General features: G+C 34.9%; 1 protein-coding gene and 1 long non-coding RNA gene across 3 annotated transcripts; one reads left to right on the plus strand and one right to left on the minus strand.

Moving 5' to 3' along the window:
* Nucleotides 1-9,123: 9,123 nt before the first annotated feature.
* Nucleotides 9,124-14,634, plus strand: LOC126695055 (peptide methionine sulfoxide reductase B1, chloroplastic). 2 transcript variants are annotated; one of them, XR_007645958.1, is made up of 6 exons: nucleotides 9,124-9,390; nucleotides 12,719-12,830; nucleotides 13,740-13,805; nucleotides 13,904-14,101; nucleotides 14,193-14,282; nucleotides 14,443-14,634. XR_007645958.1 is itself a non-coding variant. In XM_050391666.1 (5 exons), exons 1-5 carry the CDS (start codon nucleotides 9,192-9,194, stop codon nucleotides 14,221-14,223), a joined length of 606 nt encoding a protein of 201 aa, XP_050247623.1. In that variant the 5' UTR covers nucleotides 9,124-9,191; the 3' UTR covers nucleotides 14,224-14,357. The 2 variants fall into 2 exon arrangements, 1 of the variants encoding a protein (XP_050247623.1); XM_050391666.1 differs by lacking the exon at nucleotides 14,443-14,634 and having other exon boundaries at nucleotides 14,193-14,357.
* A 1,515-nt stretch (nucleotides 14,635-16,149) lies between these two features.
* Nucleotides 16,150-16,957, minus strand: LOC126693946 (uncharacterized). Its single transcript, XR_007645578.1, has 3 exons — nucleotides 16,782-16,957; nucleotides 16,618-16,702; nucleotides 16,150-16,381 (listed from the first exon to the last, which is right to left on the minus strand). It is a non-coding gene; the product is annotated as an uncharacterized LOC126693946 (long non-coding RNA).
* Nucleotides 16,958-18,750: the final 1,793 nt, after the last annotated feature.

Raw genomic sequence — 18,750 nt, forward strand, 5'->3', positions numbered from 1 at the left:
GTTTGTAGGTTTCATAGAGATTTAAGCTAGAGACACAAATAAAGCAAGAAACTTGCTAGAAAAGCAATAAATCATGTTATTAAGGCATAAAAGCAAAATAAAAGTTAGAAAAAGATTTAGAAGGTTAGGGGTGTGGATGATGGCTAGAAAAGCTACATCCACACCCCTAAACCTCAAATCCAAAGTGTAGATCCAAGAAAAGGAAGATTAGGTATAAGAGCAATACTTTGTGTTCTTGGGGAAGAGAGAAAAATCAAGAAACTTTGATGTGTGCTTTGGGTGTTTTTTGGTGTTTGGAAGAGAGAGAAAATGTGTAGAGAGGCTGGGCAAAAGGCAAATTTTAGAAAAAAGTGTGTCCCCTATTTATAGAGTGCTTAGGGCTATTTATAGCCCTGGGCACGTTTTTCGAGGCGACGACCCTTATAGGGTTGCCGGCCTCGAAAGGCCCCAAAATGAATGGATCTTGACACACCTAGAAAGATCTTGACTTCCTATTTCTAAAAGGTATGGATCTTGAAAATCCAACGGTCAGATCAAAAGTTATGACTCGAAAAAGTTTGTGATGCATCGATTGGTGCGTCATCCCGGTTTTTGTGATATCTTGGCCGTTCTAACTCTGATTTTGACCCATGAACAATCATTGGAACGAGAGTTTGATAATGTTCGCAATGCTGAATCAAAATTAGGGTTTTTGGGCCCACCTCGGATCGACTTCGAGTCAAACTTGGTCAAATTTGTTAAAAATATTCGAGAAGCTCAAGTTTGGTGTAAAACTGTGAAAAATGTTGTTTTGTGAAAGTTTGGACCTTGTTTGACCTTTGGTCAAACCTAGGGCTGACCAAGGGCATTTTGGTCATTTTAGCTTAAAAAGGCACTTTGGGTGCTTCGGTGCCCGAATGGGTCGAGCCACGCTGTTTTGGATCTTCTCGCGGCCCCATGGGGAGAAAATGATATTTTTGGATTTTTCGGGGTTCGGAATGCAAATTGAAGGCGGACAAAATACAATATCAACAAATGTGCACGAGATAGAATTTCTCCTCCTGAGAATGTACACATGAGTCATATAGAAATGACGAAACACTTTGGTATACACTCCGGTATACTCTCCCCATTTTTTTCATGAATAGACAAATGAATCAAGAGGAGGAGGGAAAGAAAAGAAGATATGAACAAGGATAAGATGCATGAGGGGTGCAAGATGAATGAGAAAATGAAGCTCAAACATAAGATAAAACATCTTAAAACACAATGCTACAAAGCATAAAGAAAACATGACGTGTTAAGGATGATGGAACAAGATATAGACCAAGGCATAACATAGACACAAGAACATGTTATATGTGCTAAAAGGTCTAAAAAGACCTAACTAGCATTAGTGAATACAAAATATGTCAAGTGATAGAGTGTGTGCATCAATGGTGCATCTAGTTTGCATCTAGTGTGCATGTGAGATGCATGACCAATGCATGAGCAAGCACTTATGGGGCAAAGTATGTAAACCACACAACCAATAATCAAAACATGATAAACATGAATAATTATGGTAATCCCCAAAAATTGGTACTCATCAGAGTCCAAAACAATAAGAAAATATTATTTAGGCATTTTATCAAACACTTAGAGTGCATACAAACTACTAACATGTAAAACAATGCATGAACATGTTGAAAACTTGCCTAATACATGTTATTTTCGCCACAAGGGGCCAACATTCAAAGAAAATCATCATTTAAAACAAAATCTAATCAAAATGATTGACAAAAATTAAGTATTCCAACCCCCATTTGAGAAAATCCCAAATATGAACATAAAACCCCCAAAAACATTATCTAAGGATCAAAATCAATGAAAAGAGTTAAAGATTACCTTAGAGATGTTAATGGAATGAAAAACAGTTGAATTTAGTTGGGTTTTGATGTAGAAACATTAAAATAGGGGTTTGGGAGAAGATGAGAAAAGTTTAAAACAAATGTCTCACGAAATGCCCTTTAAAAAATTGATCTAGAAAATTTCTTAGGTAGCTGGGAATTTTCACAGGTAGTTAGGAATTTTTGCGGGTAAGCCCTTCTCGTGAGTAACTCGTGAAACACTCACGAAACTCTCTGTCCAAACTCACAATTGAGCTTACTCATGAAATAAGTCGCGAAAACACCCAGAAAACATATTTTTCACACAAAATCAACTTGAAAAACTTTGAAAAACATGGGTGATACAAATCACTTCCAAAAGCAAATAAAAAGAACAAAAATCTTTTTGATTTGATCCATATATGGTTGAGCAAACACACATTACATTTGAACATGTAAAATCACACAAATGGAATAAGCATTCATTGAACATTAAACTTGTGTGTTGTGTGTGTGAATCAAGTATGAACTAGTCCATAGTCTAGTATGAAGTTTCAATGATCAATTCAATCAAGTCATACACAACTAGCATGAAATCAAGTAACCTATCTCACTTGTAGAAATGAACATATATGACCCCCTACTAAAGTGTTTACATTTGATTGAAAGCTTTTCATTTGGTTTCCATTTTTCATACTTTTGGTAAAAAAAACAACTCAATTTTTTGACAAACAATGCCATGAACTTTTGATATATCTTTGGCAAAGTAAGCATTTGGCTTTGGCATCATACATTTTAATATATATAAGCTCCACTTTTTCCTAGTCAAACTAGTTTTCGAATCAAGGTTTTTTCAGCTCTTTCTCTTTTTAGAGAATGACATTGTAGAGCTCTTTGAAAAAGAAAAAAAAATTTGTGAGAAGATATATAGGTACAAGTCTACACATATATCAAGATCAAACAAAACTATTGACCAATCATTCATGACAAGTTTGAAGATCTATTTACAACAATCAAATCTAAATTTCTAGATGTCGCTCACACTTAAAAAAAATGTACATACATAACAAGCTAAACTCGTAAATGCACTATGTCATTAGTACGGAGATACTTGGCCAAACTCATATGTGACATGTGCTCAAACATATATGATCAAACTTTTTTTAATTTTTAATTTTTAATTTTTTTTTTAAACTTTTTATGCATTTTTGGATTTTTACTGACACAAAGCAAATGCAATAAAGTAAGATCAATGACTGAAAAAAATGCATACAAAGAGATGCAAGATGCACAAATGCATGAATATGAAACATCTAATGTATGACGGGTCTTACAAAAATCGAAAGAATTATATCAAGGATCAAAAAAGCATAAGCTCAACCTTAGGAACCCTTCCTCATCCAAACAAAACGATTGTTTGAAATGAGTATCTCATGAAAAGTGAGACGAGGGTTTAAAGAATGAGAACCGGAGATGTACATAGACAAAGAGGTAAGAGCATTAACCACATGCTTTAACAACTTACCACTTTTGATCAAATCCGGTTTAGCTTGCAAAGCACAACTTCCAAGAAGGTCAAGTTTCTCTTTTCTTTTAATTCTTTTAAGAGCTTGAAACTTAGAGCAATGTGGTCTAAGATGACCAAAGGCACCACAATGGTGACAAACAATGAGTTTATGTCCACTAGGCTTTTTAGGGAGGGATTTAGGAATATGGTTTTGTTCTCTCTTCAACATGGAACATTAAGTTTTTATGTGACCAATCACACCACAATGGTGGCAAGTAGGAACAAACTTAGATCCACTCAAATCCCTAGGATGAGACCTAAACGAAGGCTTATGCTTAAGAGCCTTTCTCTCCATTTTTTGGTTTCTTTTGTGTGGAGGAATGTACACCAATTTGTCTTTAGAGGTAGTACTCACAATAGGAGCAAAATTGGGTAACACAACATGATTGCAACAAAGATTTTCTTCCTTTTTAGCAATAGGTTCAGCAATCAAACACTTGTCATGCATCTTAAGAGATTCATTTTCACATTTAAGATCATCAACAAGTTTGTTAGACAAAACAAGTTTAGCATCCAAGTCCACATTCAAACATTCAAACACTTTCATCTTTTCAAAAGAATTTTAAGCAAGTTTCTTATATTTCTCAACCAATTTATTGGATTCACTTAGCAATCAAATCATCCTTTTCACTAGTGAACTTGCTCAAATTCTCATGAAACTTCTTAAACTTTTTCTTTAAGAGTTTGACATTTGGAATTTCAACAACACCCATAGATTCATGTAACATGTCATCACAATTATAAGAATTAACACTCATAAAGGCATTTTCACAAACACATGGCATGTTACACTCAACAACATTCAAAACATCCATAGAAGCATACAAAGTACTATCCTTGGCAAAACAAATAAGGGGTCAAGGATCACACTTAGGTAATGAAACCAAAACAAGTGTACCGGCTCTGATACTAGTGGAAGGGCTCAGATTTGTGCTAAAACACATGAGCCTGTTTAGACCCCAAAATTTAAATTACAGCTAGCTTGCTTTTACTCTTACTTAATCAAAGTGCGGAACAAGAGTAAATGTGCGCAATAAACCGATAACTACTCTAGTGCATAAATATGAACAGCAAATAATAAATGTAACTCAAGAGTAAGGGAAGAGAGATACAACCACAAGATAACACCAAGACGTGTTATCGAAGAGGAAACCGAAGAACTTGGCGAAAAACCTCTTCGTGACCCTCCAAGTTGAAATCGATCCACTAGCGAATAAGTTGGAGTACACGAATAACAAAAGACCCTCCAAGCCTAGTCTACACAATGTACTTGAGCCCTCCAAGCTTTTGCTACCAACGGACTTCTCGGAGTCTTATCTTCACTAGCTTATCGTATCTTGTAGTACCGCCCGATTGCATTTGCCAAGCCTCACCGGCTTCTTTTGGTAAATTCCCAAAACTTCCCAAGCTCTAAAACACTCTACACTTTGAAAATGTGTGAGTTGTGTTTGGGTACAAATCTCCTCTCAAGGTATGACAATAGGAGAGGGAAGGAGAAGGGGTTACGATGATTTCTCTCTAAGGATGAGTAGCTCACTCTCTAAACGATGGGTGTGTTATAATGTAGAAACCTATCTAGGATTTTTCTCTCTGAATAGCCTCTCTTATAGTATGGGTGAAGGGTAAGAAAGTCATATTTAAAATGCTCCAGGTAGAGCGTTTCACAGGTACCTTGCAAGATGGCCTATCTCGCGAAACACTCATGAAATGTAGCTGGCACTTGACTCTTTAGCTTCCAACATGTGCTTTCTCATGTGCCCTTTTTCGCGGGAACCTTTACTCACGAGGTTCTTGCAAGTTAGTTGCGAAATTACACTGATTCTTTATTTCATGTTCAATTCTTCACCAACTTAATACTAAACCCAATACAATAAAATCCCACAAAATACAAGAACCAAAATTAATGCAATTACATTACTTTTTGTTATGGAATAAAGCCAACATAAAATAAAGTTGTAAATCACAACTTTACATCATCAATTTTGATGTCACAACAAATTGAAAATTAATTTAAAACATAATCCAATGTGTAAATATGTAATTTTGTAAAAAGGGTATCTTGGAAAATTTGACTAACTATGATACCATTCCACCACCTTATTCATGTGTCATCACCAAATGGTTGAATATGAATTATTATTCCATTCCATCATATTTTATTCCTTATAATACTTATTCTTATTATACTGTAATCATCATTACATTGTATCAAACATGTCCTATATTTTGCTCATTTCTCCCCCTTTGTACAAGTAGTTTTCATTCCATTCCATTTGTTTATTTCCCTTTATTTTCTTATTTTAATTCAAAATATATGTAAGTTGCAAATAATTCTTCATATCTTTTTTAAAACTTTTTTTTAAGCATATGGTCTTATTATAATTTAATTTAATTTCATTCAAAAAAATGGTCTTATTATAATTGTTCAAAATTTCGAGTACTATTCTTTAGACATCACAATGAAGATTTTTTATTCTTATTTTAATTTTTAATTTTTAATTTTAATAGTTTCTTATCTATAGTATTATTCAAGGAGTTTCTTCGATTTGTGATTCTCATTTTTGTTGGTTTAAAAATACTCATTATAACTCTCACATACAACATTACCTACAAAATAAGACCACTCTAACTCTTCTATATTCTCTCAATCACAGACAAATTCTATACTATTATTTAAGGGGCCTTTCTTAATTGGAATCCTCATTTTCGTTGGTTTAAAAATACCCCTACTCTCAATGTTTAAGCCAAGACAAAACTGAAGGACAATCGATAAAAATACATTTATAACTCTCACGTACGACATTAACTACAAAATAGTACCACTCTTATAATATATATATATATATATATATATGGGTTGGGTTCAAGTTACATTTGGTATAATTCTAAGCAATGTTACACCATCGAATAACTTGTTAATGAATTATATTTTGAAAATTCCACCCTCAGATTACATATTCTATATGTTCTAAATATGCATGCCAATTTTTATACAAATCGAATGTTATTTATCATTCGATCCATAAACTCATCTTTTATACATTATTTCAAACTACAAAAACTTGAATTTATACAATTGATAGATGGCATGACAATTAATCTTTGATTACCTTAAAATTTTGCAAGCATGGAGAATATTATAAGATAATGTAATCTAATGATCGATTCGTTAAAATTCACATCCAATCAAAAAATATTGATTGGTATAATGTTGCTTAGAGTTACACCAAGTATAACTTGAACCTAACCTTATATACTACTACTACTACAACAACTATTACTACTACTATTTAAGGGGCTTCCCCTGTTTGGATTCCTCAATTTAGATGTCCAAAATATCATCAAACTCATCTGTTTATAAGGCTTAAATCATAGGGTTAGACATGTAAAATTAGTAATTTAAAAATTCCTAATTTTTAGCTAAATTAAAAAGAGAAAAACACTTTTTTTTTCTCCCACCTCCACATTTCTCTCTCACGCTAGTTTTCCAATTTTTTTTTTTTTGATAACTTTCCACTTTTTTTTTTTTTTTTTTTTTTTTTTGATTGAACAATTTTCAACTTTTTTAATTAACAAAATCATTTTCCCCCTTTTTTTTAACCGATTAGATTTACCGTGTTTCACTCCTAAAAAATTGCTTTTAATTTGCCAACCACGTTTTCCACTTATACAATTACTAAACTCTCTTTTTTTTTTTCCTTCATTTTACAACAAATTGTAAACCAAATTCTCTAATAAATAATATATTAAAAAAAAAAACTGCACTTTCTTCTCATCTTTTTTTTTTTAATTTTTTATTTATTTTATCCTGTAACTATTTTGTTTTTACGTGGAAAGAAGAAGAGGCTGCCAAAAAGAGATTTGGCCAATGGGAGAGAGAAAGAAAATCTTGGCAATTCTTCTTTTCTATCGCCACTCTAGACCCATTCCGAATCAACTCATCTACTTGACTTTGGTAATTGGTAATGTCCTCTAGCGAACAACCTCTTCTTTTTTATTTATTTATTTTTTTAGTTTCTTTAATATCTATTTTCTTTTAATTTCATGGTATTGGTTCATTTTTTTTTAAAATAAATATTTTATCTAGTTTATGACATTTCTAACCATAATAGTAGTTCTAATTTCTAAGGATCCGTTTGGATACAACTTATTTTTGTTGAAACTGAAAACTGAAAATACTATAACAAAATAATTTTTAAATGTGTGAATAGTACCGTAGAACCTATTTTTAATGAAAATGTGGTTGAAAAGTGAGGTTTATGGGTCTTGTGAACAGTGTATAGATCCACTGATGTGCAGTTCACCGCTTATTTTACTGTGAACACCGCACGGGTTGATGAAAAGTAAACAGTAAACGGGTTGAAAAGTCAAAAACAACGGCAAGAAAAAAAAAAGAAAAAGAAATGCAAAAACGCAACCGCAGGAATTATTTGTGGTATCCAAACACTCATTAAATGGCAATTTTTGTGAGACTCAAACTGAGATAAGTGAAAAAAAAAAAAAAAATATATATATATATATATATAATCTATATATATATATAAAACCGAAGCCTTTGCTGGTACCACAATTTTCCACGTCAGCACAATATTTAAAAAATAAACAATTTTCCACGTCAGCATAATATTTAAAAAATAAAAAATAAATAAAAATTATAACTCCTCAAAACCCTAGCAACCTTACCCCTCTCTCAAGTTAAGAAATATAAAATCACGGTTTCTGCAAACTCTCTCTCTCTCCAGACGTAGGAAGCCCTAAAGCATTCAAGATCTACAATGCACGGTATAGATTTTAGCTTATAAAGTTCAGCTTTTGTAAGGTTAGTTTTGTTTATATATTAATTAATACATAGTACTTTGTTCACCATTGAATACTTATATAATCAATTTCCAATTCAGTGTTCAAGAATTAAACCAAAATTCTAACTGCGCTATCATAAAATATTATTATTAGTATGAATTTTATGGAGTTGCGGTGTTCAAGAATTAAACCAAAATTCTTTTAAATTATCTATAATATTTTGTCCTCTGAAAATTTTATCTCTTTGATTTTATTATATTGTGTTTCTTAAGCTATAGAGAGATTTTCTTTAATTTCTGCAAACTCTCTCTTTCTCCAGATGTAGGAAGCCCTAAACGCACGGTATAGCATTCAAGATCTACAACTCACGGTATAGATTTTAGCTTATAAAGTTCAGCTTTTGTAAGGTTAGTTTGTTTATATACTTAGTCCTTACGTTTAGGTTTAGGTTTAGGTTTTAAGAGATTTATATATTACTACTATATGGCTAAATTTTCCGTGACATCAGTTTTATGTTTTTAACCAAATACATCAGGAAAGCAAGAGAAGGCGCATAAATATTTAGTCCTTATGTTTAGGTTTAGGTTTTAAGAGATTTATATATTACTACTATGTGGCTGAATTTCCCGTGACATCAGTTTTATGTTTTTTTATTTATTTATTTATTTATTTATTTAATAATTTGTTTTATGTAAGGTTAGTTTGTTTACATCAGTTCTTTATCTCAAAGATAAGGCTTTTATTTCTACCGCAAGAACTATTTAGGTATGTATCTCTTGCAAGCACACATGAACTTAAATTGTCTTTTAATATATGCATGCTTTATTATTTTCTAATAGTTTTCCCGTGCATCGCACGGGTTAGCGACTAGTATATATATAAAAACCAATCTAATTCTCCTGTATTCCCTCAGTCACACGATATTTTTTTTTTTTTTTGGGCTGAATAGTCACACACGAATTTAAACACACCCGGCAATGGCTTCTCATCCTAGTTTAAGTTTAAGCTGCTTACCAACTCCAACTATATCTTGTTTCATTTCCTCAAAAACCCAATTACAAATTGGCTTCAAGTCGAAGCTTTTTGTATTGGGTTCACCAAAACCCAAGAGGGTTTCATTATCAATCCGTGCAATGGGCTCCTCAGCTTCTTCCCAGAAACCAGACAGCATTCAAGGTTTGTTTCTTTTATTAGTCTCTCTTATACATTTGTGTTGATTGTTCTTGATTACATATGGTCACCAATTTTACTTTCTTTCATATATATATATATATATATATATTTTTAATTTCTTAGTTTGGTTCATTTAATCTTAACTTGATTTGGATGATAAGTTGTGTTCAATTCACACGCACCCATGCACTTGTCCTTATTTTGCTTGGTGAAGGGAGAATTTGATTTCAGTGTAACGACTAACGATCATGGTTTTGAGGAGGGTTGCTTGTGTGAGAGTTAATCTTTAGACAATTGGGAGAATTTATAAATTGTAAAAACTTCTATATATGATCTGGGAGTGACCAACTGAGTGAAGTTGGGTTAAGAATGAATTGGTGTACCTCCTGCCCCACTTCAGTGGGAGAAATAAATTTCCAAATGGATCATCTTAATGAAAAATTATATAGGGTATAGGAAATAAAGAGTATAAGCAAACCCGGTTATGTTGAATAGAGAAAGGGGCACTCCAAAGGAAGAGGTGCATGAAAAATATTGTCAAGTATAATTTGAAAGAACTTCTACGACTACTTTCTTTGAAGGTCTTAGAAGTTGAAATATGAAGCTAGAACTGATCATATATGTTGGCAATCTCACCGTGACTAAGTATTGTTTAGTCATAAATACCGCAGTTCACTTTAGCATATTGCGTCATTGTCAAATTGTTGGCTGTCAGATTTTGATGTTAAGTGCCCAAAAAAAAAGAAAAAATGAAAAAAACATAGTTGAATGAATTAGAAAGAATGAAACTCATGATATTAAAGGTATTAGAGGTGGTTGGGGAAGAGTTTCTCAAAATATCAGATTCGAGGTGGGAAGGGGTGTTCGAATTCATTTTTGGGACGATTTATGGTGTGGGGAATTACCTCTCAAGGAAGCATAACTGATGTCATACCACATAGCAAGTAAAAAGGATGTGTTTGGAGCAGAGTATTTGTGCTGGCATAATGGGATTGTGCATTGGGATATGCTTCTTATTAGACTGATACAAGATTGGGAATTGGCAAGTTTGGAATCTTTCTTTGCTCTTCTTTATTCTTCTTAGGTGGATTGGAATGAGGAAGATAAAGTTTTGTGGGTTGCTACTCGGATTGGTTCTTTTGAAGTGAAGTCGTTTTATTCTGTCTTATCTAACAGAGGTAATCATTCCTTCCCTTGGAAAAATATTTGGAAGGTGAAAGCTCCTCCTAAGATAGCTTTTTACACTTGGACAGCAGCAAAGGGGAGGTATCTAACTTTGGATAGTTTGTGGAAGAGACATATTTGTGTTGTTAACAGGTCTTGTATGTGTAAAAATGATTGGGAATCGGTGGACTGCCTGCTCATTCATTGTCCTTTTGCCTGTGATTTATGGTCCTTTGTATTTATTTTATTTGGCATATCCTGAGTTATTCTTAAACAAGTGGTTGAGTTGCTTGCTTGTTGGCATAGTGGTGTTGGGCGATATAGGTCAGCATCTGTTTGGGGTGTTATTCTGCAGTATATTATGTGGAACATATGGAGAGAACAGAATAATAGAATCTTTGAAGGGGAGGAGCGTTCTATTATGAGTTGAAGTGCGTTTTCCTTCAGTCTTTATTTGAATGGAGGACCGCTTTTAGGGGTCTTGCCATACCTTCTGTTTTAAATTTCATAGATTTATGTAATTTTGGGTAGGCTTTTGCTTTCCTTGTACACTCCCTGTGTACCAAGGAAATTTTTTTCTCCTTGTATTTTTTCCTTTTTTCAATAAAGTTTTTATTCACTGATAAAAAAAAATATTCTGATGTCTTTGAGCTGGAGACTTGGAAAATGAATACAAATAATGATTTATATTTAGGCTTTGTACCTAATTTGTACCCCAAATCTTGTTGTCTCAGAAATTTATAAACAAAGCTTAATTCAGCTCTGGACTTGCTTTATTTTAATATGTAGAAGCGTTCTAAAAGTTCATAAGAAGTTGTTACAGCTTCTTTTGTAACATATGGAAATTAGCTTCTTATGGTGTGATATCAGCTTATAGGCTATACTACACATGAGATCTTTAACTGTTTTGTTTTAGCCTGATCAGATATGTCTGATTCTTGGTTTTAATTATTTAATACTGTATTATGTTGTTTTGGTTGCCTTTTAAGTCAAATTGTATAGAGTGTGATAGTAATTACTCTCAAAGAACATTGGAGATGATTTTGAATGCTACTCAATGGAGACTTGGAGGACCAGAGTTTTCTTCAGTTAATATTAGTTATTGTCAAAGATTTTGTTGCAACAGATATGGGCATAACCTTTTTAATTTGTTAAATATGTTATGGATAGAGAGTTCTTGGAGTGGCGTTTAAGTATATGGCACTTCAGTTCTAAGTTATGATCAATTTCTGATCTAATTTGCCTTTTCATTTATCTTGAGGAAGTGAGAAAAGAAATACCCAGTATTACTTTGATCTTGAAGTCGATTACAAGTGGTTTTCTTTTTAGCTCATTTATTTTTCTAGATCATAGATAATCAGTCTATTGTATAATTTGATACTGACATTCCTATGTGTTCATATCATTGTGGTTGAACCAGCTGGCCCTTATAATTTCATTCCACAAGACTATAGATCTTCCTGAAGTCTCTAATAAAGAAAATCTATTCTTTAAGATATTAATTTCAAACTATTTACAACTGTGTTTTGATTGAAATGTATATTCCTGGTTCCTTTGTGTGGATAAGAGTAGCTTTGAGCTTTAGATAAACACAGTTGAGAGTAGCTACTAGGATATAAGTTTACAACACTTAAAAAATTATCTGCCTTTTATGGTCCAACTCCTTTCTGTTCCCAACAAAAGTTTAGCTCAGAAGTTAAAAATAGACCAATGCAGGTTGTATTAATATCATTCTTGTGAATTTGAAATAAGCATCCTATTTTAGGCAGAAGAGCGTGTATTCTATCTCTTTAGAGTATAAAAGTTTAAAGTGCATATAATGTGAAATAAGCATGATGATGATCACATTATCTAAATTCTCATTCTGCGTGTTAATTCATCTTTAATAGAAAAGATAATTTAAATTGAGAATATGACAGCATTGCAAGTGATAATTGGACAAGAATGACCAACTCCCCATCTCCCCCCCCCCCCCCCCCCCCCAAAAAAAAAAAAAAAAAAAAAAATGCAAAACAACAACTCCTCTCTATACTACATCAATTTTAAAGGGACTCATGGAGTGACTGGTCCTGTAAAGACTACAAAAATATGTTTAGATCTTAAGGATGTTCTTCAATCTTGTGTTGGCATAAGGCTACTAAAGAGTCATTTGCTATGTCATGTGCAGAGGCAGGAAGCATTGACTATAAATCTCTAAGTGATGAAGAATGGAAGAAGCGGCTCACAGGGGAACAATTTTACATTACTCGTCAAAAGGGGACCGAGAGAGCTTTCACTGGGTATGATCAGTACAGACTATTGGTTAACTTTTTTTCTCACTACATTTATATATTCTTACCTTTTTCTGGACAAAATAATTGCTGTTATAATAAACATGTGAACAATTTGACTTCTTTTGATGCTTCCAAAAGCCCATGTAGGATGCCGTGAATGCCTCAAACTTGATTGTGAAAAATAAAAATTCTGGGATAACATTATATCTAATTATGACATCATTAAAAAAAAATCTTGCAAGTCAAATAAGATGCTATAGGCACTAGTGGTTACCTGTTGACAATAATGGGAATTCCGATTAGTTCTTTGATGACTCTGAGGGGTAGATGAGAGGAAGAAGAATGGAAAGAAGATTGTCAAATCACCAAGGGTCCTCCCTTGTGGGAAATGATTGAATTGCTGAGGAATAAGAATAGGAAAAACCTCCAAGCCCTTGGAGTACTTCTGTATATGGTTTATTGGGAGATAATCTGGAGGTGGCTCATCCATTCAGTTATGAGGCATGTAGTTTGGGCCTATAGTACAGATATGGAGTTAGCAACACTTTGATTACCACAATAGTTACTTGATTCACCCTTTTGTAGATGATGACTGGTCTTAGAATTGAGCAGTTGCAGCGACACACATCAATGTAAGCCTATAGTTGCAACAGGATGGTATTCATGCATGTACTAAAATGGGTTGATCCTACTCTGGAAAGCCACTATCCATAGCCCACAATGTTCTTTATAAATCAGGAGAGCCTTACATGTGAATCAGCCAGTTTCCAGAGAGAGGCTTACATACTTGGTTGACAGGAGATGCTGCTTATGCTGTATGCATAAGGAAAGCTGGAGCTAATGCTGTCAAGACAACTGCTTCTTTTGATGTACCATTTGTCTTATTCATCTTCTATTTTTCCTTTTCATGTTCAGGGAATACTGGAACACCAAAACCCATGGAACTTACAATTGCATATGCTGTGACACTCCTCTATTTGAGTAAGTTTTCAATTCTCAATGAGACTTCTTTGTAGAACTAACATGTTCTGCTCACTCAACTTTCTCCTAAACTGAGTGATATGAATTCTCTCCCTCAGATCATCTACTAAATTTGATAGTGGAACTGGCTGGCCTTCTTATTACCAACCTATAGGAAGCAATGTAAAATCAAAGTTAGATTTGTCAATTATTTTCATGCCTCGCCAGGAAGTTCTGTGTGCTATTTGTGATTCTCATCTTGGCCATATCTTTGATGATGGTCCACCTCCCACAGGAAAGCGTTATTGCATCAATAGGTAAATATTTCTGTCCACAGTCTGTTTTATTTTGCTCCCCCTATATTCATCTTTATGGTGGACCCAATGTTAAATATGGCTATTTCTGCAGTGCTTCCCTGAAATTGAAACCGAAGCAGTAGAGAGGGGCATACAAGCAAACCAGAAAGATATTATTGTTGTATCTGCACATTCTCTAGCCCCTGCTCTTTTTTTTTTTTTTTGAAATTGGGCCGTCATATTATTAAACATTTAGGGAAACAGAGTCCAAGTACAATGCCTCAACAGCTGGAGGGGGAGACTCCTCCATCCAACAAATATCATCAGAAATCAAACTAGCATACCGGGCTAAAGAGTGTGCTCCTGCTCTTTAAGTCTTGTGACAACTACATAATCTTTTTTTATTTTATGAAAGACTTGTAACTTTATTAAGTTGAAGAGAAATTCAATATATCTTGAGCCAAAGCCAACTCAATGATACCTGAATTTTCCTCCACCCAAGTTACATAATTACTAATCCCCTTGGCATTTGAACCAAAATATGCGCCGGTTTATTACCGTCTTGCTTAACATGTGAAACTTGTATAGATCAAAAATCCTGTAATCTATGACAAATACTATGTTGCAAATGGCCACTTGTGGACTGCTCAAACCTATAATTGCATTGGAGACCAGTTGTGACTTGTGAGTCACATTCAAAGTGTGCATCCCAAATACCAACATCCCAAGCAAAATCTACAGCTTCCTCCAGTGCCTTCACTTTAGGGATATTTGGAATAAAGCTTCTTGCTTAATGCCCGCTATGACCCTACCTTCTTAGTAGATGATAGAATATAAAGGGTTAATTACAATTGGATACCTAAACTATAGGGATATTTGGAATGAGTACCACAAACTTCAAAATTTTGCAACCAATATGCTAATCATGTATCATATATAATTTATTAAAGTCAAAGCACAATTAGAATCCAAATCAACTCCAAACTAGCTTCTAATTGTAGTCTAATTTTGTGCCAAGTGTCTGTTTTAATTTTTTCAATTTTGATCCCAAGTAATCCTAATGCTTAGCATGAAAGTTAGGATGACCACTTCACTCATTTAGGTAAAACTGAATCAAGATCTTCTGTACCACTCTCTCTATTCCACTCCATGTACCACGATTTAGAATCAACCATATGTCAATTAATACCTAATTTTCTGGCTTTTATTCTACTTGCCAAAAATAAGAGAAAAAAAAAATACCCAAAGAATTTCCAACATTGCCAACCTCCGGCAAAACCACTAGCAAGAGATAACCACAACAACAATCACCCTCAATCTTTAGTTCTCTAACCCAAGCAAGCCACACCACCAAAAGAACTCCATTGGACATTCTCCAACCCAAGAGAACCGATTTGATGGCTACATAGGGGTTGCCAATCAAATCAGCCCCTAAACTTTCAGAAGTCAAGCGGTAACTTCGTGACTGCAATAAAGGTGGGCACATCTGAGCCCAAGTGAGATTGCGACACCATTGCTGCAATGCTTAGGCAAGAAGATGAGGAGCAAGGCAGAGGTGGTGGTGGTGGTGGTCCGAGAGGAAGCAGATTCGACAACAATGGTGATGGGATTGGTGTTTATGGCAAGAAAACAGGGAGGTGGAGGTGGTGGCAGTGGCAGGGTCAATTTGGTACTAGCAGGGACAGACCTAGGTAGAAGGCTAAGTAAGGCTGTACACGGTGCGGTGCGGCCGGTTTTTTGGGGCATTTTTGCACCGCACCTATAGGAGCGGTTTTCCCTCATCCCTAACCGCACCTCACCTGTGGAGGGGTGGGAACCGGTCTACACAAGGTGCGGTGCAAAATACCAGTTCGGTGCGGTTAGTTCGGTTAATTCCTCACTTTCTCAAGAACCAAACACAATGCAATTAACAACCCAAACCACATCATACTCATGAAAAAAAAACCCCAAATATTCCAAAAACAAAGTTCAAAAGAAAACAAATTCACAATCTTTCTCTCAAACATACCCATTTCAAATCACAGAAACCCAAATAAAAAAACTAAACCAAACCTATAAAAGATCAAACAAAACCATTGAAAATAAATTACATAAACAAACCTGGTAGAAAGCATTACATTTGCAAGGAAGAGCATCTGAAGTCAGAATCATCACTAGAAACTCTTGAAAATATTATGACAAAGAGGAGAGAGGAGAGGGTGAAACTCCAAAAAACACGGCATCAAGCACTAGATTGCGGTGGCAGTAAGCGGTGGCAGCAAGCGACGGAGGTTGAGGACTTTCGTTGTTGACTTACTGGGACTGGAAGAGGCAGGCGGATGAGTGAGAGATATAGAGAGGGTGAGCGAATAAACTTAGGGTTTTAAATTAAAGGCCAAAAAACCTTTTTTTTTTTTTTTTTTTTTAATCTGCTGATAAAACTACGTCGTTTTGGAGCTGATATTAAAATTTAATATCAGGTCCTAAAACAACGTAGTTTTAGTGCCAGATTATATATATATATATATATATATATTTATATATATAAAGAAAAAAACCTATCCTTATGTTAAGTCCAGCGCCGTTTCTTCTTCTTCCTATTCCTTGCATTTGCTTTCATGGCTTCTCTGGGTTTTCTTCAATCTACTGAAACATAAAAATAAAAAATTGTAAACATTAATACATACATGTTAAATTATAGTGTGTGTATTTATATAGATACTGGTGCGGTGCGGTTTCTCGTCGGAGTGCAAAACAGCCACCGCTTGCCGCACCAGACGTCTTCGGTTTGTCCAGATCGTCGCCGACCACCGCGTCGGACATCTACGGTGGGCTTGTGAAGCGGTCGGATCAGTTCGGCGTCGACCGGTTTCGTCGGTGCCGGTCGGTACCTGAACAGGCCTAAGGCTAAGGGGGCCCGGGCCCCCCCTAGGCCCAAAAAAATTTTTTTTAGCAAGTAAAATTTTCCCAAAAAAAAGAGAAAAAGGCTTGGGCCTCCCTGAGATTTTAGCTCCAGCTCCCCTAGTTTTTAGCTTCGGCCCCCCCTCCCAAAAATCATGAACCCCCTCTTCCCCAAGCCCATCATCCGGCTAGCTCAGAGTAGAGCCCATGACCCATGTCAATCTAAAAAAAAAAAAAAAACTCAACTCTCAACAGTCCAAAACCAAATGGAGAAAACAAAAAACAAAGGAAAAAAAAGAAAGGAAAGTGAGAGGCGAGAGCTACAAGACAGAGATAGAGATAGAGATAGAGATAGAGAGTACAGAGAACAATCTTGATAAGATTCAGAGGCTCGTGTCGGTGTCGCCGTGACGGAGAGAGACAGAGAGCCGTGTCGCCGTGACGGAGAGAGATAGAGAGCCGTGTCGCTGTGACGGAGAGAGATAGAGAGCGAGAGAGTGCGAAACCCAGCTTCGAGCGAGACCTACATCGGCGAGAGCGAGACCTATGCCACCACGCGAGACGAGATCCACTTGTCGCCGCCGCCGCCGGTTGCCGTTACTCGATCTGCCTAGCCAGCCCAGCTTTGAGCCTTCACAGTTCATAGGTATTTACTCTTATCTTTTCCTTCAAAACCTTGTGATCTGAGAATCAAAGAAATTGTGCTTGTGCCTTGTGGACTTGTGGTGTTTCATGTTTGTGTTTTTACTGATGAGTGATGAACTGAACTGATTTGGTGATTGTGAATTGAATATGTGCTGCGGTTGCTGCTTATGGTGTTTTTTTTTTTTTTTTTTTTGGGCTTTTTGTGTTTGTGACTCTTGCATTATATAGATAAAAGAGATAGATAGAGAGAGTAGAGTTTGTAGAGATAGTCAAATAGTTTTTTCTTTGTAGTTGGGCATAATAATAGGGAAAAATGGAGTTGGGCAACGGACAAGTGACAGAAAAAAAAAAAAAAAAAAAGGGTAAAGTTAAGAAAAGTTTTTGTTAGTTGTGTCTGTAGTGGGATTCATTGAGTATTTGGGTTAGTGGCTCAGAATTAGAAAGATGGAGACAACATAAAGACACAAAAGACATAAATAAAGGAAGAGACAACACGGAGACATAAATAAAGGCAGACCAAAGACAAAAAGAAAAAAATAAATCATATAATATAAAAAATTGTCACACAAATTTAAGAAAATAACGGTGATTCTTATATGATTTTTATTTTATTTGTAGATCATGAAAAAATCAACTACAATGCTTGATTTTTTCAAAAGAAAAGGTTCAACTTCAAATTCTTCCGAAGTCAACGTGGAATTGCCAACAACTAATTTTGTTATTCTAATTCTAGAAAATGTGGATGTTCCAATTCCAAAAAATGTGGATGTTCCAATTCCGGAAAATGCGGATGTTCCAATCTCTCAAACACAATTTCAAAGAATTGACCTTGATTCTTTGGATTATGATCCCGAAACATGCAAACAAATATGAGAATATCATGTTAATCAACGTGATGAAATTCGACGGGGTTACATTAAAAAAGGTCTGCACCAACCTCCTCTAGAGACATTCAAAAAAAGTAGAAAGCGTAATCGTAGCTTTCAAGCTTCTTGGTATAGAAATAATTCAAAATGGCTTGAATATTCTCCTACAACAGATGCAGTTTATTGTCTACCCTGCTTTGTCTTTCATAATCCAAATGTGGTTGTGGGACAAAATACATTCATTATTGGTGGATTTAGAAATTGGAAAAAGGTTGGGGG

This window comes from Quercus robur, chromosome 8 (assembly GCF_932294415.1).
Source record: "Quercus robur chromosome 8, dhQueRobu3.1, whole genome shotgun sequence".
Lineage (NCBI taxonomy): Eukaryota > Viridiplantae > Streptophyta > Magnoliopsida > Fagales > Fagaceae > Quercus > Quercus robur.

What these genes read in the sequence shown, in the direction of transcription:
- LOC126695055 (XM_050391666.1), top strand. Translation starts at nt 9,192, where the DNA reads ATGGCTTCTCATCCTAGTTTAAGTTTAAGCTGCTTACCAACTCCAACT. An exon ending in ACCGAGAGAGCTTTCACTGG is followed by an intron (nt 12,831 to 13,739) that starts GTATGATCAGTA and finishes TTTCATGTTCAG; the next exon opens with GGAATACTGGAACACCAAAA. An exon ending in TGTGACACTCCTCTATTTGA is followed by an intron (nt 13,806 to 13,903) that starts GTAAGTTTTCAA and finishes TCTCTCCCTCAG; the next exon opens with ATCATCTACTAAATTTGATA.